At 40.3% G+C, this 14,240-nt stretch overlaps 1 protein-coding gene across 5 annotated transcripts in view; it reads right to left on the bottom strand.

Moving 5' to 3' along the window:
- The window catches only part of nhsl2 (NHS-like 2), a 65,793-nt gene that overhangs the window by 1,116 nt on the left and 50,437 nt on the right, over positions 1-14,240 (bottom strand). For 3 of the 5 annotated variants that reach the window (XM_084404105.1, XM_084404107.1, XM_084404108.1), the window contains exons 2-7: positions 10,956-11,108; positions 6,574-6,716; positions 5,892-6,081; positions 4,116-4,253; positions 1,315-3,810; positions 1,053-1,200 (exon numbers count right to left, since the gene is read on the bottom strand). In XM_084404105.1, coding sequence (XP_084260231.1) covers positions 1,053-1,200; positions 1,315-3,810; positions 4,116-4,253; positions 5,892-6,081; positions 6,574-6,716; positions 10,956-11,108 — 3,268 coding nt within the window. The remainder of the gene's footprint in view (positions 1-1,052; positions 1,201-1,314; positions 3,811-4,115; positions 4,254-5,891; positions 6,082-6,573; positions 6,717-10,955; positions 11,109-14,240) is intronic. The other 2 variants (XM_084404106.1, XM_084404109.1) reach the window with 2 other exon arrangements.

The following is a 14,240-nucleotide window of genomic DNA, read 5'->3' as shown; positions in this document are numbered from 1 at the left end:
AAGTAAAGTATACTTTGGGCTTCGAGTTTGAGCCTAAATAGTCAAATACCCACAGAAATATGTCTTGGAAAAAATTGTTTCCAGCAAAACATAGTTATATCATTATAAATATTATACTTATTAATTATTTCCACATGGGCAGAAATAGTACTTTGTAGAAGAAAGAAATAATAAAACCTAAATAGTCAAAACAGTCCAGTATATAAACTGTAAAAAGTAAAAAAAAACAAAAAAAAAAAAAACGTTTTAGTTATTGTTAATTTGTGAATAGTTCTAGTAAATCTTTAATTAACGAAGATGATTTAAATTAGATGGTTTCACAAGATGACTTTTATATAATGATTTAAATGTATAACAAAGATCATGTGCAGCTATCAATTCACATGTGACATTGATGAATAAAGTAATTTTATTTCAGTCGGACAGGAAAAAAATAAAATAAATAAACATCAGGTAATAGACCATATCCGCATGTATGTTCATTATTAGCCTGGCTAACGTCAGACCAAGTCTCATTGAGACTTGGTCTGGGAACTACGTGCGCATTTTCTCGTATTTGAGGCGTGGTTTACGAATGCCCAGAGCCGTTTATTGGGCGCAATGAATGTCTATCAAATGCGCCTGTATGTAGCTCATAGCCAATCGCTTCAATTATACCAGATGACGTATGTTGAGTGAGAGAAATTCGACGAGGAAAAAGACGATGGGTCAAAGATTTATTTGTACACGATGGCGTTTAGCGAATATTACCGTTTGTGAAAGATAAACATGAGGGTAGAAGGTAACGTCGAGTCTGATATAAACAAACTGCTTCGGTGTCGTCATCATCTTGCTGCTCCCTCCCCGTTCTGTGATTGGTTCCCTTTTTCAGGGGAAAAATTGTCCCATGGTGTCCAGACTGCCTAGCAGCGTGAATAGAATCGCGCTGCGAGCAAGGCAGTATGGGGAAACCCAGGCTAGTTCATTATGCCAGATTGCACCAAACTGTGAGTAACTTTGGTCAGACAGAAATAGTTAAATGAGTCAGTGTGAATGTTAAACAAATTCTGTACCTGTGAATGATGGTGAAGAGGTCCTCAGTGGTATGAGTTGTGGGTGTGTGGCCAGATACATCGTCGTCTGTTTCCTCAGTAATGTGTAGTTCGGTCTTGTCAACTGCAGAGTTGTTCTCTTCCAATATTTCTGTTTCTGCATAAGTTTCTGTGGAGCAGCATTTTTAAAAGAACACAAATTAAACCACAAATTGGCTATATCTAAATAAAACAGTATTTGTTTAAATTAACATCTTAACTGAAAATGTAAAAAGTGTTTAACCTTTTACTGTCAATGCTGGAGGTGTCTCTCTTTCCGTAATTTGTTGAAAACCTGAATCTTTTGAACTATTCTCTTCAACTACCACATCATTCTCCTGATTTTCAAAGGTCTCATAACTTTCAGAATATGTATGGTTTCCATGTAAAATTAGCTTTGCAGGATCATCTTGATCTTCATCTTTAAGCAAATCTCCCTCAATCTCAGATGCTGATGGACTTGTAGGTGACTGGGAGATGCTATCGGAAAGTAGAGTTTGCCTCTCTGCCCCGCCATTGGTCTGGCTGCTTGGTGAGGGCAGAAGAAGGACATTGGGTTTTTTGGGCACTGGAGGAGGTACCTTAGGCTTTCTTTTGTCTAATTCTGCTAAACAGGATATTGTCATTCTACTTGGAAGGGTCTTACTTTTGTCCTCTCTCTCTGGGCTACTTGGGGATGGAAGATCTTCCTCAATGGGAATCCCATGCTCCAGGTCAAACTCGGGGAGAGGAGGTACATAGCTGCGGAGTGGCTCTTGAGGGGCTATTGCAGATGTGCTGAGTGATGACTGAGCTGGTCGTTTAGGTTTGGGCTTTCTTACAACCATATAGATGTTACCCACTGGCATGGGTCGGTCAACAGGGGAAGATGGAGGAGATTCAGGTGCCAGAGGGGAGGATGAGGGAGATTTAAGCATCAAATTCATGGGTCGTTTAGGTAGAGGCGGCTTCATTGCAACTGGTGGCTTTGACTGTTTTGTGTTAGAGGGGGTGATAGGAGGGCTGAGATCTCGAATTTGCTCTTCCTCTATAATGTCAGAAGAGCCATCAGGACTGTCCTCAAGTTCTGAGCGGCTTACTGAACGAAGGCGGATGTTTCGCAAGTCTGTTGTGGTCACCATAGGCAGAGAAGACTGACTGGGGCTCAGTTTACCTGGTTTGTTGGCTGTAGATGTGTCAGAATGGCGTCGGCTGGCTTTAGGCTTGGGTTTGACAGAGGACAAATCCAGTTGAGAGTTTGCAGGTAGTTCAAATGAAAGACGTGACCGTGATTTATCCTTTGCAGAAGCTGGGAGGGAAGATTTCCGCTCTGGAATCTTTGGCCGCATCTTGCAGCCAACAGGAGAAGGTCCAGTGATGAGGGTGTTTGATATAGTTGGGGTTGGAGTTTCAGACTGGCTTGAGTAGCCACTGGATGGAGACATGAGACATGGGGGCTTAAAGGGGGATACCTTAGTCTCAGCCTCAATTGAGAGCTGGGATGGAGACGTGGCTCGTGAGGTTGAAGGTGAATTCAGGGATTCTGAGCTGCCCCGCACCTTCATGCACTCAATCACTGTGGTACCTGTGGCTGTGCTTGAACCTGACAGTGAGCGGTAGGGATCATTGTTGGACTTCCACTCATTGAGCGGCCAGTGAGGAGAAAACCCAAGCTCTGTTTCCCTGTCAGCAGGCTGAGAAATATCAGAAGATGTCTCCAAACTACTGTGGGCTTGATCTGTGTCGTCCTCAGGTTTGGCAATCAGGAACTCAGGCACGAATGAATCTTGAATATGGTGATCTCGAGGGATAAAGAGACTCTTGGGTCTGCCATCCCTGAAGCGCCCTTCACTGTGGTAGGAGCCCATTCCTCCAACCTCTGATAGGTTTTTCATCAGGGATACACTACGTACTGGAGGCGGTGGCTTTTTCTTAGATTTCTTTAGTGAGATACTGCGTGAGCGTGACCTCAGTCGACTATCTGGAAGAAAGTCTGAACCTGTGGTCACAGAGACGTTATCAATGCTTGTGCTATCCTCCGAGCTATTACTCTGATATAGCAGGGCATAATTCTCACCCTCTGGAACAACAGGGACAGCCTCACCTGGGGAACATATATTATCTGCTGAGCAAAATGATCCAGAGTCTGTTGGTGTTGAAAGTGAACGTTCACGGAACCTGAATATATTGGATCGGGCTGATCTCTTCTCCTGCTCACTTTTGGTATTTCCTGTGACTGCAGTGGAAGCTGCCCCCTCAGTGTCATTCCGTTTCCCTATGGCAACCCCACTGCCCTGTGTGAACACACTGTACACCCTGTGCCCACATGGTTCCGAGATGGAGGTGAAAGAACTGGAGTGTGACCCTGAGCTCATGGAGAGGCCTGAACTGGTCTGGGATGGACAGATTAGACCACCTCCTTCACCTCCAGGTGTTAACATTCCAGTTTTAGATATTGGCTGCTTAGAAGCAGAGCTCGTAACCAAAGCATAGTTGTAGGAGTCATTCCAGGAAGGAGAGAAAGTGGAACCTTTTGGGCCATTCCAGGAGGGGCTTGGGCACATCAGAGTGGCATGATCCATCATGCATGATGGGGTCTTCGGGGATGGGGGAACACTGTACTCCAGGTCGCTCTGGGTCTTCCGAAGGGGAATATGCTGTTGGCCCGTGTTTTCGGTGGTGGGCTCTAAAGATCTGGGTTGAGAGGTTCCAGGGGAACAGGCACCTTGTATTAGATCAACAGCAAGAATTTTGCTGTCACCTAAAGACAAAATAGTTAAAAAAAAATAGTTTAAAAAGAGAATTTAGTCCTTCATTCTTAGATAAGTATAATTTTTGTACAGATTCTGAAAGATGCATTTCAATCAGAACATTGTTAGCTAAAATAAATTACAATCTGTGTGACAGTTTGTCAAAGCTTCTGTGTGGCTGTAACAAACATTAGATTTTAGATTTACAAATTACTCTAGATACAAGTCATTGGTCAGTGCCCATTGTCCTTTTCCTGTTTATTTCTTTTTGCACTCTAAACCCTGTCAGTAACTTGCCTAACTTCCTGTTAGTCACCTTGGCAGTGCAGCGTGACATCAGGGCCTGCAACCACACTCCTCGGGCGGCGAACGGTTTTTGGGTTGACCGCTGAATCAGTTCTAAAGGGGGCCCGCAGTTCGCTGTGCCGTGCGGAGTGCTTATCAAAGCTCTGGCCTGAGGCAAGATATGAGATACCAGCTGTCAGGCTAACTGACAGTCTTCAGTCAGATAATTTTTTATTTTTATGAATTATTTTTATGACCTTAAAATGGTTGCATAAAAGCTACATTATTCTATACATGTTATGACTGGGCTGAAAAACATTAGCCATGACCGCGTAATCAGACCTGAGTATGCAATGACAAGCATTTTGGTAAATTTATGAAGAAAAAAGTATATTATGGATAAAAGCAATAGCCAACATGAAATAGATGGTTAGCTGGAGACTTGATCATGGTGCCAGATTGATCTGGAGAAATGAAATCAGACAATGGACACTGGATAATACATCAAAACAAGAGCTGGGCATTGACTAAGGACTACCCAATGGAAGATCTATGTAACTTTCTTTCCTTTCTGTGGGATAATACACTGCTGATGTGTTTTCAAGAACTGCATTGGACTGGGTGTTTAATAATTTTAAACACCCGTTGCATGAGGGTGTGCTGTGATAAATGGTCCACCATTCTACAATGATGAAAGGAACTGAACATAATGTGCTAATTAAGCCTAGTTCTCACTATGTTTTTTACATGGATACCCCTTTTGTTTCTCAGAAAACAGCTCTCCGAAAACACCCAGTGAAACCTCATTTGGTTCCCAACACGTGAGCTGGCTTCATTCATGAAAATACCAACAAAAAGGAGGTGAAAAAAAATCTTTCTTTTTCCATCCCTGTTGCTCCCACCCATCGGCTACAATTCTCTCTCTCTCTCTCACTCTCTCTCTCTCTCTCTCACTCATTCACTTTCTGTCTGTCTCTCACTCTATGCAGCTTTTTCTGCACCTCCTAGCTAAGCGAAGGAGGGAGAGCTGCATGTTGCCATGGCAACAGCTACCTGTTCATTATCTTTAGCGGGTGAAGAACAGCACCACTTTGGGAATCAGACTCCAGGCTGCCTATAAGCACAGCATTATCTGTGTCTTATGGATCCAACCAACTCTTCACTGTGTCCAGGCCAGAGAGGGGAGCAAGAAGATAGTCAAGAGGGAGATTTAGAGAGATGGGTGTGGGACAGCTGAGAGAGAGGGGGGGAAGGAGAGCAAGAGCAGCACTCCAACAAGAGCTTTAAAAAAAAAAAAAAAAATAGGGTGAAAGTTTGAGAAAGGAGGAAATGCTTTAACATTTAAAGTACATATAAAATGTGAATGCAAGCAATCTTATCTGATGTGTAAACTCTTAGGAAAGAGAACATTAGAACTAAGAAATGGGGTTGCCTGTGATGTTGATGATAATATGATTTGCATGACCAAAAACATCCAGAACTATTTCAAGCGACCTAGGACTTTCTTATTGGGGATACACTATTGTTCAGTCTATGTCATGCTTGAGTTTCTTTCCCAAATTGTACAGAACATCAGCTGTACACAATTTAAAAAAAATCATACTCCATAATATACACTCATTCCATTAAAAAAAGCCAACTTTAATACAGCTAATAAAATGGGGAAATGTTGTAAAACATTTAGCAAAAAAGTTATTAACATAACACATCAATGACACCTTCAAACAGGCCGGATTTGTTAGACTCTAAAAAGACTTTAAAAACATACAGATATACTCAACATGACAGTATTCCAAGTCACCTTTACCTGTGATCTCAATGGGTACAAGGTGAGCTGGAGTATGTCGGCCCAGGTACCAGCGAGGTTTCTCTGCAACAGCTGGACTCAGTGAGGAATTCCAGCCAAGAAGGGACTTCTCTGAACAGCAGGGGGTTGGGTCCTGCGCCCGAACCCCTAAAGTTGTAGTCTCATCCTCACACACCTGCTTATTTGCAGGCTAAAGAGAGAAATAATTTGTATTTGTAATGAATTATGTAATTATTCAAATGCTTAACCATTTCTGAATATGGATTTTGAGGTTTATTAAGTATAATATACTTAAGTATTAAGTATAAATCTGCATGTATAGCAGAATTGGTAAATCTGGTACTAACGAATGGCAATTCATAATTAATTCATATTAATAAATAAGTTCCTTTATATTCAAACACTGAATTTGGGATATTATAATTTTTTAGTAAATGATTTCGCAGGATTTTTAAACTACTGTTTGTTTACGGACTCAAAACCACAGACTCAGAGAAGCCTGTAGCTGTTTCCACTCAGGGGACAAACCACATCTAATTAGATTTGCAAACTTTATACAAAACATTAATGCTTTTTCAGCAAACAAATGAGTTTGTTGGTGGCACACAAGTCAGAATACAGTGACCTCAAAATGCTCAGTAAAACCCTACTTTTACTGTAAAAGCTAAAAAGAAAGCATTACCACAAAAACGAACTCCGTCTTCTTGTTGTTGAGTGAGGAAGGGGATCGGCTGAGAGTGGTTGACGTGTCCTCCGAGCTCTGAGAGGAAGGGTGTCTGAATGTCTGTCCTGTCACTCTGTTATCATACAACTGCTCCTCAAAATCTGAGTAGACACAGACACAACATGCTAGTTTTAAAGGTAGCAGCCAACAGCACTAAGACACACTGAAATCAATTAATGAAATCTCTCTCCCTCTTTGTCAGAAATGTTCCCTAGGGCTCTTGTAAACAAAATGATTACCATTGCATTCATTCCAAGGACTCCCCTCACAAGACCCCACCCCATTCTTGTAGCCATTTTAATCCCCCAAAACATTCTCTTTCACCCCTCCCACTATATACTCAAAAACACACACACAAAAACACTGTCCTTCACTTATCCAAGTCTCTATCCTTTACAGATCAGTAACTGGGTACTGGTTTGGCTATACTCGTGAGAGCCGAACTTTCACAAATGTCTTCAAATGTCAAATAGGGCAGACTGGCTTGTGAGGACATTTAAGTTGTCCTCTACTTGAAAGGCTCATAAATCGGCCAAATCATGTTGTGATTTAAATCTAAAAATGTCCGCAGGATTCTGTAAGGGTTAGGTTGAGGGGTAAGGTATGAGTAAATGTTATCTTTAGTATAACATGTTTCTGTTAGTATAAAAAGCATTCAGTCTATCAATAATAGTCCTCAATAATATGGTCTGTGTGTGTGATTGTGTTTGGGGGGTGGATGGGGGGGGGTTTATCCCTCTTGTTCCGGACTGGGATGCCACACTCTTAGACTTGGGGTTGCCTAGCAATGGTGGGCTGTCTAAGACAATGGCATACCTCCGGAGTCAACAATAGCCCCAAGCCCCAAGTTTAGCCTCGTTGAGTAGAGTCCTCTTCACATGCTGGGACAGAGCAGAACAGAGCACACAGCTGAAATCCTAAACCTCCACTAAAATGAGAGTGAGGCTGCAGCAAAACTACAGCTGTGCATTTCCACATGCACAACTTTTGAATATGTGTTGGAATTTTATTTATCATGCCAAATGAAGAGAGTTCTATTCCAGGAATGATACTTGACCAGATGGCTTTCAAATTGCCACACTAATGAGATACACAGAAAGACAATCCTGCAGTTAGCCTTAGACCTCAAGTTACTCAGGGAAACACTTGCGCTGAATGCACTGCAAAGATTGATGGACCAAACCATGTAATATGATGTGTAAAATCCCATGGAAAGCAAAGTGAAATATAAAAAAGAGGGTTGTGTTATGGAATACGTTATGACTATTAGTTTCCTGCAGCTGTAACAAGACCAACTTCTGCAAACACTGGCCAACATGTAAAGCATTCTACTCACAAACCACACAGCGAATTCCTCTTTAATATACATAACTCACCTCACTTTTCCAAACGCTCTGCTATATTAAAGCAATAACCTTCCCACTGTATCTACACTACCATTCAAGTTTAAAGAATACTTTTATTCAGCAAGGATGCATTACATCAATCAAATCATTTCAAATAAATACTGCTAGTTTTGTTTACTTTTTATTAATCAAAGAATCCTAAAAAGATATCACAGTTTCCAAAAAATATTAAGCAGCACAACTGTTTTCAACATTGATAATAATAAGAAATATTTATTGAGCAGCAAATCAGCATATTAGAATGATTTCACTGTGACACTCAAGACACTGGAAAATTCAGCTTTGCAAATTATATTTTTAAATATATTAAAATAGAAAAAAAGTTCCTTTAAGTTGTAATAATATTTCACAATATTACTGTATTTTTAATAAAATAAATGAAGCCTTGGTGAGCATAAGAGACTTCTTTCAAAAACATAAAAAAAAATCTTACCATCTTCTAACTTTTGAACGGTATTGTGATCATAAATAGTTCAGCAAAGTTGATCATGTTAAATTTAGATATATGCACAGTGTTATAAATGCAATGGATGCAGCTACGCATTCATGGAAAGTCATACTAAAGTAAGTTCCAACCAAGAGAGAAGAAAGTAAACTAGATAGAGAGTCAGAACTCACCAAAACAGTGGTTGGATCACACAAGCCTCTGTGGAAGGGTAGGCTTCAAAGACCATATTAAAACTTCAAAGATGATGTATGGGAGAGGGTACCAGAAGCAACAGGGAGGATGAGTTTGCGTGTGTGTGAGAAGAGAAGGTATTTCATTCAAACACACCCCTCCCCTCCCCTGACCTGACCTTGGGCCAGTCAGTAAAACTAATGGGACTCAAAAATCTCCATTCTTATCAGCCAATCAAATGGCTCGCCTAGACAAGATGCCAACCACTCAAGCGTGTATGAGTGGTCATGAATGACCTCAAAACATCGCCTAACAAGATGCTCACTGAAAACCAACCATTTATTAAATATGGGTCACTCCTTGTCTTGTGTATGCAGTAGAGGAGTGGAAGAGGTCAAGAGCAACAATGCCCCTTTTCTTGTCAATTTGGGCAGTTTGTGTCTGGTCTATTTTCCATTTGGTCTTTGTTTCTCATTCATAATTGAACACAAATCAATTATAATATAATACAATCATTTTTAGGAAATTATAAATAGTTGAACATGCAACAAAAATGATCAAAGCAACCAACTATATCAATATACAAATGTATCACTGGCACATATTCATAGTCAACAAGATAAGCTGCCAATTAGCCTTTAGATAAAATGTGACTTACTTTTGCAACTAATTGAGCTTTCCGAAACAAGTCCTGTGTTTACTACATGTTGTCCGAATTTCATTGTTCTCAAAGTTGCAAGGTTGCATCTTATACCTGCTACAGACAGTGTGATTTCAGCAATCCTATAAGATCTTTACAAATCGCACTGTACGACATGGACCGTCGATGACAACTATTGAATCATAGACTACGCCGCAAGTTAGTATAGAAGAATAAAATGTCATCAGCATGCGCTACTGGTAAACAAATAAAGCAAGATGAATCGCACTTTGGCAAATTGTGGTTTCTATGTGTGCTAAAAAAAATAAAAAAAGAGTAAGCAAAAGAGGAGAATATGGACGCGGTCATGGCTAGGGAGAAGAGGCCAACTTGGCATGACAATTTTGTAAATGGAGGCAAGTAGTTTTAAGTTTTAGCACCATGTCACATTGATCAATATGCCATTTCATGTTGCAGTTTTATTGGCTATTCAGCAGACATAGGTTGTAGCACCCAACACACTTTAAGATAGAAAATGATCGCAGGCTATCTTTGATCGCAAGACCGTGACAACGGCCATTTTTGATTCTCTCTGTACGATGTAGGACCACCGCTTAGGATCCACGACCACAGAAATCTCCACGATTGGTCAACTTTCGTCTAGAACAGCCCAAAATTGTACAGTGTACACCCCTCAATGTATATGGTGGTTACGGCCTGACATAATATCTTCCTTATGCCTTCCTTACCGCTTAGGAGCCACGACCACAGAAATCGCCACGATTGGTCAACTTTCGTCTTGGACAGCCCAAAATTGTACAATGTGTACTCTTCTTTCTGTGGTCGTGGCTCCTGAGCGGTAAGGAAGGCATAAGGAAGATATTATGTCAGGCCGTAACCACCATTGACATTGAGGGGGAGACGTTTCCCTCAATATTCAGACTATATTCAGACATTTAAGGTGTTCAGACACTGACTATTCAATGTCTGAATAGTCAATCAACGGGTTTCTTAGTCTTAAACTTTTCTTGCTCCCCCCAGTCTTCACATTTGGCTACATCCTTGAATGGCAGACAGGCATATGCAATGGGAAATTGCTGTTTATGCACATAGCACAGTGCCACACATTAATAAAACACTGACCACCCACTCACTGTTGTTTAAGCAACAGCTGCCCAGTCGATCTGATTTAAACCAGAATAGCATCTCATACCTCACAGAAACATTAATAGCTGAATTCAAACAAGAAAGAGATAAAAGGGGGAAATTCAACCATGTACAGTCACACACACACACACAGCGACAGGAGTCAAGAGCATTGACATATTCATTCAGCGAACGCAAAAGCCAAAAGAGAAAGGGAGACAAATGGAAATGAATCTAATGGATCATAAGGAAGGACGAATTATAAGTCAGAAATAGAGGGGGAATGATGGGAGACGAGGGGAGGGAAAACATGAGGATGCTCGGAGGAAAAGAAAAACAAATAGTGCCTCTCTTACACGCACTGGGAAACACAGAATGGGAATGGATGTGGAAGATATTCGCAGACAGCATGCATGCAAGGCAAAGCAAAACACACACCCACAAAAACAAAACGAAAACACACAGGCAGATCCAGGCAGGCAGGGACGATCGTGGCACCGAAACACACAGACGAAGCTGACTCTCCTACCTTGAAGCAGACTCTGTAGGTTCAGCTGAGCCTCCTGGTGCAGTTCCTGCACACACTCCGGCCTACTCCACGAGCCGAACACATTCACATGCTGTTGCCATGACGATTGGAAGTGGGCCGTTCGTTTGCTCTCCGAGTCCAAGTTGGTGGCGGCTGGCAGAGAGAGAGACAGAGGGAGGGGAGAAGAACAAGAGATACAGATAGAAGGAGGAAGTGAGAGCAAGAGAAAAGGAGAGAGAGAGAGAGATGCGGAAAGGAGGGAGGGGAGAAAAAAGATACGTAAATAAAAACTGATACAATTTGCATATATTTTTACATATTTGCCTACTACGGCAGCAGAGAGGTGGAGACATCCAACGAAGCAACCGCACACTAGATTTGCGATCCTGTAATCATGACAATTAATTAATTACAAACCTAATATGTTTTTCTGTCTGACAAATTATACTGGAGACCCAACAGAAAGAGCATGCGTTGACAGAGCGAACAATGTTTTTTCTCTTTTGGTTTATGGTAGTGCAGCAGCATCTGTAGACTTAGGATGATAACTATAATGATAACAAGAAATTATTAATAATTGTTCTAATTCTATGAGAATAGAGAAGTTCACACTCCACACCACAACTAACACAGAGGAATTATATCATTGGAATCAGTTTCAGAATGTGTTTTTTTTTTTCAGCTGATCAACGATTAAAGCATTGTCAGTCAATCAGAATCCACTGACTTTAAAGAACTCAAGCATTTAATAATAAACTGAACATTGTCGTCTTTTGTTGTGGATGCTAATACAGTTATCGTTATAGTTATCTAACCAGAGTTAGGTTTGACTGCTTAGAATAATTTGTTTACATATTACATAATTATAGACAGCTGAAATATCTAGTTCAGTCATGAAACTCTAGAGGGCGCAAGCTGATTGCTCCTTACATGCAGTCTTCAAGCAATCACACCATTACCACATGGCAAAAGCTGATTGGCCTCTGCTAACCCTGCAGCCAATAAGATTGCTTGCTCAACATTTAAATATTCTGGTTTATTGTTTACTGTAATGGCGCTTTTCCACTGCATGGTACAGCTCGGTATGGCTCACTTTTGGGGGGGTTTCCACTGTGTATAGTACCTAGTACCTGGTACTTTTTTTAGCGAGCCGTACCGATACTAAAATGTGATGTGTAAACACCGCAGATCACTCATTGGTCAGGGAGAATCGTCCCTAACAGTACTGGATTTGGCACAACTATAACGATCAGTCTGTAATCCCACCCACTTTGAAGCAGTACTAACTGCAGTGGAAAAGCAAACCGAGCCAAAGTAAAGCGAACCGAGCCATACCATGCCATTGAAAAGCACCATAAGCGTGCCATCAGATCATCTGAATCCCTCCAGCTCCACCTGCCTATCTGTTACTGGATTTATGTATGTCTATTTAAGCAGCAGCAGCATATTATACATGCTCACAGCAGCATGTTTACATACTTGCTCTGAAGCAGCAGCATAGCAGAACTAGTCTGCAAAGACCAAATACATTAACATGTCATATTCAATAACATGCTATTTGAACTGTGAAACTTACTTTGGTAAACAAAAAAGAATCAGAATAAAAGATCACATTGTGACTGATAGACATGTCACACAGTAAGGTTTTAATGCAATGGTGAGGGCAAAATGATTCATACATTTTTTATACTTTTATAATACTGCATACCAACAACACATCTTTATTTAAAGCTTACTGCCAGAGAGCAGAGCGATAGAAAAAGACACTGATGAAAAAGGACGCTCACTTATCTCCCGAGAGGTTAACTGAGCACACTTAATTACAACTTCAGCACTAGTTCTCCAAGAGGAAATTAATATGCTATTTTTTCCTCTTACGCAACTCTGACTGATCTTCAAAGCATAAAGATTGATGGAATTCAAAGCAAAGTCAACATGTTGAGCATCAGGACAAACAGAAGGGGCTATATACACACACACACACAAAAAATGGTGTATAAACAATTTTCACTCAAAAATGGCTAGTAAACCTCACAATGAATTAGCAAGTAAAACATTCTATTAAAATATGAAAATTATGTATAAAGACTGAAATAGTGTTTTCTTGTAAAACATACTCTAATAATGTTTTTAATGTTTTTTTGTGTGTTTTTTTACATAGATTTTTTTTATTTATGACGGTGTAAAGGTTAGCCTGGGCTGATGTTCTAGAAGTCATTCACGGTAAGTCTTCTGTCTGGATCAGACACAATACTTTTAAGATACAAACCTAGGCTCAGCCAACCTACATGTACATTTGATTTTGGGCTATCAGTAAAATACAATCAATCCACACAAGAAAAAAAACAACTGACTCCTAATTACTTCCGTAGTGGTGCAACCGCAGTAAGATTAAGGAAACAATCTCATGTCAAAGGTGTAAAATCTTTCCATGTTTCCATTTCCTGAACTCCCCTATACTCAGTCACATGCATGCTACGCTTAATTAGCCCACTGTTCTCACCTTCATTGGTGGATGATTAATGTGCATGAGCTGAATCTTTGAACTACAGGACATTAAACATGGCATGAAGTCTCTACACGACGACTCTAATGACAGAAGCTATTTTTTTGAAAAACTACTTGGGTTTTTCACATGCAGAAATAGCATGTCATGCAGGCCTTAATGATCACGCTGTGCTGATTCAAAGCATATTCTGTATATTTTGGTTATACTAGGCCTGTCTCCAGAAACTCTAAATAATGTATTCGTTTCTCATGTTTGTTTGCTCTTCTAAGTGGCATATCCAGCTAAAAGAAGACAACGGCCAAGAGAAACAAAGAGAAACAACCAGGCTGCTGCTGTTACCCACTTCAACATTTATAGGCATTTTGTCTCAACTCTTCTCATTGTCATTGTGCAGAATGTATCCGGAGGATATTTGCTGGTACAACATCACATAAACATCACATACAGTGCCTAAAGTTGAGAAGACTTTGTAACTAAAGCCTTACAAACCCAGAGGAGAAGAAAATCGTCAGTAATCTCACAAACAGTATTGCCTTCATCTAGGGTTTCAGAAGAGATCTCAGCAATATCTCAAACTGTGCTCAGACCTGCCAAATATAGCGGCAGACAAAATATTTTTAATTAGTTCAGTTTGAACTTAAATAGTTTTCATCAAATTCTTCAGCTCTATAATTGTAATATATGTCCAATATCTACAATAAATGTATTATGGTATTTAACAAAATTAATATTTCAATAAGACAATATCCCTCTCCTGAGAGATAGGTGTAAACATT

The sequence above is a fragment of the Rutilus rutilus genome (genome assembly GCF_951802725.1).
Source record: "Rutilus rutilus genome assembly, chromosome: 3".
Taxonomy (NCBI): Eukaryota; Metazoa; Chordata; class Actinopteri; order Cypriniformes; family Leuciscidae; genus Rutilus; species Rutilus rutilus.
This window is presented reverse-complemented; position numbering and strand designations above follow the sequence as displayed.